The following is an 8,863-nucleotide window of genomic DNA, read 5'->3' on the forward strand; positions in this document are numbered from 1 at the left end:
CATGGGCGAAGCCAGGGTGGCGGAAGGCGGTTCCTTCTAAAAAATTACAATGTGTATACAAGATTAAAAAAAAAATTTTAAAAAAATATATTATCTGTTGAATATGCTAATTATTTTGTGTGTTTATTTTTTTATTTTTTAAATCACATTGGTTAAAATCATCCTTCTGCCGCGCTGCAACCTAACTTCTAAAGGTACATCTGAATATAATTATTACTTCCCCTAAATTAGATGACTGTCTATATATATGAGGTCGAAATATGATATCTGCACTAATCATCTAGCTAGCCATCCTAAATATTTTGATGAATAGATAAAAAATAGGTGCGGTAGAAAATGAATTGTAATAAATGGGGGGGACGCGGTTTTCCTAAACATGGAATACCGAGGAAATTAAGTCGCCGTTCCGTGCACGCATATATCCTCCGACCTGCAAAGCAAATTTTGCAATAAAATCAATTAGTGTAGTAGACTTTTGGAAGACCCGCAGCTTACCACCGAACGGCGTCGTATACGTCCTTCAGTAGTAAATTCCCACTCTTGCTACTACTTTGTAGTCTACGAGAGTACTGCCACTTAAGCGACCTCCATACTTGGCTGATCAGAAAATGTGGAAAGCCTTTGGACTGACGATGATGTATAGCAGCTTGTGGTCACTACAGCGACTTTTGTGGATGATCATACTACTGCTATTTTCATGTCACTTCTTGCATGCTTTCTATCTTCCCGGTGTTGCTCCTCGCGATTTTCAAACTGTAAAAAGTTTTCTCCTCTCTCCCCTCTTAGCATTTTAAATTAAGTCGATAAATATTCTCACTTCTTCTTCGTGGAGACAAATATTATATTACTCCTTCCTTTTATTTATTTTGATATTATTTCCTTATTAGTCCGAACAACAATGACACATTTCTATATTTTCTTAACAAAAAGCTTTTGTAGCCATACTAATGTTATGACATGTTTAAGATCAAAGATCTAAAAGTGTTATAGCCACACAAATGTTATGGACACTACTTGCACCTTGGATCAGTCGGATTCGTCAGGTTTGTCATGTTTAACACCACAAGTTTAAAAAAATTTCTTTTCCTTTTTAAACGCGTGTCAAGTCAAACTATGTCAAGCAAAAGTGGAACGAATGGATTAATTAATATAAAGATGATAGCCAAATATTGTCTTGTTAGGTATTTGTCCTGATTTTCTTTAACGTATTTGATTTTCCTATTCCTTGAAGAAAGGAAAATATATTTAACATAGTTGATTTTTACTTTTATAAAAAGAAAAATATAATTTTTTCATATTTGGCTAGTCCTTTGGGGTTTGAGAGTTGTGTTTAGGAGGAGAATTTGTGAGACAAGTGTTAGCTTGCCACTTGTGTGTTTCTATTTGTGAGGTTGTTCTCTTGATATTTTGTACTCTCTTTTATATAGTGTATTGCTCATCTCCGCTTATGGACGTAGGTCAATTGACCAAATCACGTTAAAATATTTGTGGCTCTTTTGGTGTATATATCTTTTGTTGTCTGATTAATCATCATTCAAGGTTTGCTTTACTAGCTTCCCGCATGACATCTGTTTATTTCGATCCTAACAAGTGGCATCAGAGCGAGGTTCAAGACATGTTCGTCTAGGCGGATTTAGTTCTATCCGCAACCTATTTGTCGGTAATCATGAGTTTTGTCTGAGAAATTTGACCGAAGTGCTACTGGTATCGAGACAAACTTTGTGGTGGAGAATAAGAGATATGACATGTTAAAGGTTATATGAAGAAGGTGGATTAAGTTTATTTTTTATAAAATTCAGGCCAAGGGGGGAAATTGTTAGCGGAATAATGTATTTAAAAGCCGATAACCGATAAGCCGAACCGTTAACAGTAAATAACCGCCTGATCCGCCCAATAGCAGCCCTAGGCGTTTGTTCTGATTTTCTTATAATATTTTATTTTTCTATTTCTTGAAGGAAGGGCAACATATTTACCATAATTGGTTTTTCTTTTTACGAAATGAAAAATATAATTCTTACATATTTGACTAGTCTTTTTTCTTGGAGGAAAAGATTTTGAACTTCTATAAATTGAGGATCTTTCTTTCTCATTTAGTAACATCCGCAATGTTGCCATAAAAGTTTTGAGAGTTTTGTTTAGGGAGAGAATTTGTGAGACAAGTGTTCGTCTACCACTTGTGTGTGCCTATTTGTGAGGTTGTTCTCTCGATATTTCGTATTCTCTTTTATATAGTGGATTGTTCATCTCCGTCTGTGTACGTAGGTCAATTGACCGAACCACGTTAAATGTTTGTGTCTCTTTTGGTATATTTCTCTTTTGTTGTCTGATTTATTGTCATTCAAGGTTTGTTTTACTAGCTTCCGCAGACTTGACTGGACGGTATTCACGAGCAGATGACAAGCATGAGTGAAGAAGGGTCTTATGTTACCATTTTTGGTGGTAAAGAAGATGTTCTTGTTCTTCCATTCCCCAAACCCACTTCAGCTTTCAAGATTGGGTTGGTGTTCCGATAGGCGAGAGGTGTAAGCACCGCGAGGTGTGAAGCCAGATCGTACTAAAGACAATGAAAAAATTTAGAAAATGAGAGATTTTTAAAAAATAAGTAAAAGCAGAATGAAAGACAGTCCTATATTGACAAGGACGAGCTTTTTCACGAAGAAAGCTTCGCGCCCAACTGCTTGTATATCGATCGGAAAGAAGCAGCTGCAAATGCTATCAGTGGTTCTTCTCCCACACCTGTAGCGTTCGTGATCGGCCTCCTCAACTGTGTATCGATCGAAAGGCAGGGCGGCACAGCCCCCAACCAAGGGAGTGGTTACGTCCAGTATGTCCCCCCTTATTCCCGACATGCTATGGTACCCCGGAGTGGGTAGGAGCGGGTCGAGTCCGTATCGCCGCGGAGCAACAGCCGCGTCCGGATCTGATCTATTTACTCGGCAATTCATCCGGTGACTTCACGGTCGCCAAAGAAGCCCCAAGAAGCATCAAACATTTCCGATGAGATCCATGGAGCAATTCTTAGATAGCAAGCACTAGCTCCCGGTGCACTGTATGATGGTTTGGCAGATGTAGTGTGTCGAAAGCTAGCATGGTTGCACCCACAGTCCTAATCTTGAGATACATATACCTATATCTATTCTGAATTGGTACTTGTTGCCAAAATATTTTCACTGAATGCATGATACTGTGTATACTAAATAATTGTCTGTTTGTGATTACGAAAATGAAGGTATAATGTACACAAGAAATTTGATTTGGGGGATAATGACTGAGAAAAGCATTTGTTTGTCTTGTTTTTTATTTTTTAGTACTTTTCTTCAGAGGCATTATCAATTAAGTGCAAAAGTTTTCTCACCTAATCAAATGATATTTCCTGAGAATTCATGTCATGATTTTTTTTTTGCCTTTGTTTATGCCTTGTTCATTAGGAAATACATTCAGTAAACTTGGAAATATGCTTGATAGACATTCTGGTTTAGTAACTTTATCGATACATCAAGGCAGTAGCAGATTTAAAGCTTTGACAGTCGCGATCATAGCCACTATTTTAGGTTTCATTCAACAATATATACATAGTTTGAAAAATCTTTAAAATATTTTAATTATACCAAGACTGCACATATTGCCACAAAGATGTAGAGGATACATTGCTGTTTTGCACCAATTGACTTAAAATCTAGGATCCTCTCTGCATAGAGTTTGATAATAGTAGTACTAATTTACATTAAGGTGTTTTTATATTTAATATGGTTCTGCTTGTGAATAAACCTACCAACTTCTTCACAGGGTGATTCTCTTCATGTTAAAGTAAACAAGCTTTCATCCACGAAGACACAGCTGCCATACGATTATTACTTCCTGGGCTATTGTAAACCTCCAAAAGTTTCCAACAGTGCAGAGAATTTGGGAGAAGTTCTTCGAGGTGACCGCATTGAGAATTCTATCTATACTGTGAGTGTCTTTTAGCTATCCATCCATTACTAAAGAAAATTATGGTATGGCTTGAATGTAAAATATGATACAGTATGTTAGTTCTGAGCTAATTTTGAAAAGTTCTCCAGTTCAAGATGAGAGAGACAGAGTCCTGCAAGGTGGCATGTAGAATCAAACTTGATGCAGTTTCTGCTAAGAATTTCAAAGACAAAATTGATGACGATTACCGAGTTAACATGTAAGGGTGAACAATTAATTGAGACTCCCTTTGTTTCACTTCAGTCATTTTGCTGATTGTGCTGTTTTATTTCTACTAATGTGGTGATGGACTTGTGGATACCTAAATACTTTTGCCTAGATAGTTATAAGCTTTGAAGTTAGTTTTGTGTCACCTGTACAGGATTCTGGACAATCTTCCTGTGGCAGTTCCTCGGCGAAAGCTGGATGGAAGCGGAGAAAAAGTTTATGAACGTGGATTTCAAGTTGGATTTAAAGGGAGATTTGCTGGGGTCTGAATCTTACTGTTTCGTTGTTATCTCTGAATGTTGTTATTTGTTTGTTGACTGTAAAAGTTGGTTTTGCAGAGGAAAGAGAAAAGTTATTTTATGAATAACCATTTGAATTTCAAGGTTATGTATCACGAGGATCTTGAGACGGGCACTGCTCGTGTTGTTGGTTTTGAGGTTATTCCCCTCAGGTTTGAACAACTCTCAAGCTTTCACTACTTGAATGAAAGTCTTCTTATACCACTTCCCTTCTCTCTCTCATTTTCCTTTGACCTTTTTTCTGTTATTCTCTTTTGTGAAACGATGATTAGGCATTCAAAAATAGAATTAATTTTGCATGCTTAGTGATGAATTCAGAATGTGGAGTGGCAGTGGTCTCCTGTAACTGGTACATTAGTTTATTGTAGTTCTAGGACATTCACGCTTCCGAACTTTCGTGATGCAGCATTCAACTCTAGGCTTCTGCTGGTTTTTCATAGTTTCATGGCCTGTTTAGCATTGCTCATAGTTTCTACTTGCTCAAGTTTATGCACTTATTTGAGTCATAGAAGTGTTCAAGGTTTTGCACTGTCTAATTTGACTATGTTTCCATGTAATTTGGATCCAGTAATATCAAAAGTCCTACAGGTTAATTGGCCCTGATCTTTGATTGCATTGCATCCTTGCATGATGAAATTTAAATGCATAATTTTCTTACTAGAAGGTTTATTTATTGGTGTGCTTTGGCATTTCTATGCATATCTTTTAGAGATAACTGCCTTTTCTCTCTCGCTATCTCTCGTGTTCTGAGATCACATGCTGATTTGAATCAGTTTTAACCATGACTACAAAAAGTGGGATGAACAGAACACTAAACTTACGACATACAAACCTGGGAAGCCAACTTTATTCCGGACAAACTCTGTACCTCAAGAGATTATTGCAGACAAAGAACTAGTGTTTACATATGACGTTTCATTTGAGGTATATTGTTTTGTCAATAACACCTCCCTTGTCCTTCCCCTTGACATTCAGCTTCTTATTGGGCTTTATCTTTTGCCAGTCCAGTGATATCAGATGGGCGTCCCGTTGGGACTCATACCTCCATATGAATGGAGATCAGATCCATTGGTTTTCAATAATCAATTCTTTGATGATTGTGCTTTTCCTATCTGGAATAGTAGCTATGATCATTTTGAGAACTATATACAGAGACATTGCCAACTACAACCAGTTGGAACAAGATGAAGCACAAGAAGAGACTGGATGGAAGTTTATACATGGAGATGTCTTCAGGCCACCTGAAAATTCCAGTTTATTGTGTGTGCATGTTGGGACAGGAATCCAAGTTCTCGGAATGTCCCTTGTCACAATGATATTTGCTTTACTTGGATTTCTTTCGCCTTCTAATCGTGGTGGGCTAATGACCGCCATGGTTTTGCTATGGGTGTTCATGGGCTTATTTGCTGGTTACTCCTCAGCTCGATTGTACAAAATGTTCAAAGGAACAGACTGGAAAAAAATGTCATTGCAAACAGCCTTTATGTTCCCTGCTTTTCTTTTTGCCATCTTTTTCGTGCTGAATGCTCTAATATGGGGAGAGAAATCTTCTGGAGCTGTACCCTTTGGGACAATGTTCGTCCTTGTGCTTCTCTGGTTTGGCATTTCAGTACCATTAGTCTTCCTGGGAAGCTTCCTTGGTTATAGAAAACCTGCAGTTGAGGATCCTGTTAAAACAAATAAGATTCCTAGACTGATCCCTTTGCAGCCTTGGTACATGAATCCTCTATTCACTACACTTTTCGGAGGCATACTTCCGTATGGTGCAGTGTTTATAGAGCTCTTTTTTGTCTTGACATCCATATGGCTCTACCAGTTTTATTACATATTCGGATTTCTCTTCATTGTCTTTACCATTCTTATAGTCACTTGCGCGGAGATAACCATTGTACTAGCCTACTTTCAGTTATGCTCTGAGGACTATCGCTGGTGGTGGCGAGCCTATTTGACTTCCGGCTCTTCTGCGTTATACCTATTCTTGTATTCCATCTATTATTTCTGTGCCAAGTTGGAAATCTCAAAGCTGGTCTCAGGTATTCTCTACTTTGGTTATATGCTGATTTGGGCTTATGCATTTTTTGTACTCACCGGGACTATTGGCTTCTTGGCATGCTTGTGGTTTGTTCGGAAGATATATTCTGCTGTAAAGATTGATTGATCACTGCCAAGAATAAACTCTTGTCAATCCCACGTCTGTAAAGATTGAATTTTTACAGAGACCAAAATGTTTGGAACAGAGAGATCTTTCTTTCTTTTTCTTTCCCCTCCACTTTTACCTTATGGAAATTGTGAGGGAGCTATAAACACCGGGAAATCTTATAACTTTTCTAATTGCGCCATTTTGATATCAAACAGTCATTTTCTGGGGTTTTTTTTTATCCCAAATTAAATTGCTTAATTTCACCAACTTTACTTGTTGAAAAGGAATTATAGATTAGGTAAATAACTGTAAGAACGTATATAATTCAGGAGTTTTTGTATATATGACTAAAAAGGTTGCAATTTTATCAACGCCCTTGGGAGAATACGAAGCAGTTAACGCTTGTATATAATGAGAGAAAATGAAAAACAAGATCAATTTGAGTACTTCATACAGATCTAGGTCAGACAAGCTCTTGAAAAGCTTAACTGGATAAGTACCGTAACAAACTATTTTTTCCACCTTTAACTAATTAATACGAAGAAACAAAAAGAGAATAAATAAATAAAAGAACTACAGGTTATTTACCCGTAAAACGTTACAGTTGAATTTATAGCGTGATTTATAGACAAGCAAATCGACTTGATCCCAAAATGATAAATAAATTAAAGGCCAAATACATAGAGATCATCTTAAATTTGGCTCCAAATTTCATTTTGACACCTCAACTTACAATGTTTCCTATTAAACACTTAATCCCAACATAAACGGTGCCTATTAGGCCATCGTCTAACCACCAGTAAACAAAAGTAATAGCGTGAAATCAAACGCGATGACGTGGCAAAAAAATAAATCAAATAACAACACTTGTATTTAACCCAAATAATATATTAACAATATACCCACAAAAAAAATATAAACTTTTTGCCTTCTCCACCTTGCCTCTCCCATCGTCTTCTTCTCTAAATGAACCCCTCACAATAATCACTCTGCTCCTTTCTCTGTCAAATCTCTCTCACCAGTAAACTCTCTTTTAACCATTTTTTCTATTATTTGTCTAAGAGAACGAGTCTGAACGACAGTAGGTGCAGTTCCACACCGGTGCCGTTGACCCCTCTGGTTCCTCCGGCGAAAGCCCATGACTGTCATTTATTTTAAAGCCATGATCATACTCCATTAATGGAGTCTTACTGGCTACTTTTCCGGTGGAACTTCCCAAGAACCTTTTTTGTCCCAAAATAAGACGCCAACCCTTGAGAGATTTATCCTCTATTTTAATTCTTTATCCTCTGTTATTTTTATTTTTCCTTTTCAATTTCATCTGGGTATTATTATGTTGGTGTCTTGATTTCTTCTTTAATGAGAAATTTATAAATTACCAGCTTGAAATTGCAAATTTGTGTGAATCTGGTCTAGAATTGTTTGAAGAAGCTGTGGAGTTTTGATATTATGATATGAATTTTTGTTTCTAATGGTGAAGAGGTGGTGGAGTTCGAAGTGATTTTCACAGTGATAGCTCGATGGGAGATGAAGGTGCTTATGCTGTAAAAGTACATGTGAAATGGTGGAGGTGGGAATGAGGTGGTAATGAAGACAATGGCTATAGAGGTGGCCTGGTGGGGTGATATCTATAGAGAAGCCATAAAAAGGAGATGGAAGAAAAATTATAGCCTAATCTTCAATTGACACTCAATATTTTGTATCCATGCTCTCAAAAAGAAGTGTGATATACTCACTTTGCCACCTCAGCATTTGTGTCTTATAGGCACAATTTATGTTAATATTAAGTGTCTAATAGGAAACAGACAAAGTTAATGTGTTAAAATGGAATTTGGAACCAACTTTAAGGGGCCGTCTATATATTTGGCCTAAATTAAATAAAATGCAAGATTTAGCGTTGAAATCAAGATAATGTAGCAGACAACTTGGTTCCGGGAGCATGCTTGCGGAGGTAGCGAGACAGAAAATAAAATATTATTTAGCTTAGAATAATGTGTAGCATAAGTTTGCCAGAAATTTCCTGTCTTACAATGGCTGTTGAAGTCACTATTTATAGTTATACCTAGGGAACGAGGTCCTAGGATCACGCCCCTCTTAAATGAAAATAACAGGGGCCATTGATGAATATACAATGGCAAGCTATGAATGCTAGAATTATCTATAACGGATTGTGTATTTAATACTGAGGAATATTCTTCATTGAATGCCATCTAGTGGCAAATATTTGTTTGCCCTCGCTAACAAT

At 37.1% G+C, this 8,863-nt stretch overlaps 1 protein-coding gene across 1 annotated transcript; it reads left to right on the forward strand.

The window, feature by feature from the left end:
- The first annotated feature begins 298 nt into the window (after positions 1–298).
- On the forward strand, positions 299–6,714 carry LOC107801344 (transmembrane 9 superfamily member 7-like). The gene is made up of 7 exons (XM_016624653.2): positions 299–755; positions 3,787–3,951; positions 4,062–4,171; positions 4,334–4,442; positions 4,518–4,630; positions 5,252–5,402; positions 5,482–6,714. Exons 1-7 carry the CDS (start codon positions 609–611, stop codon positions 6,634–6,636), a joined length of 1,950 nt encoding a protein of 649 aa, XP_016480139.1. The 5' UTR covers positions 299–608; the 3' UTR covers positions 6,637–6,714.
- The last annotated feature ends 2,149 nt before the right edge of the window (positions 6,715–8,863 follow it).

The sequence above is a fragment of the Nicotiana tabacum genome, chromosome 13 (assembly GCF_000715075.1).
Source record: "Nicotiana tabacum cultivar K326 chromosome 13, ASM71507v2, whole genome shotgun sequence".
NCBI classification, from domain to species: Eukaryota; Viridiplantae; Streptophyta; class Magnoliopsida; order Solanales; family Solanaceae; genus Nicotiana; species Nicotiana tabacum.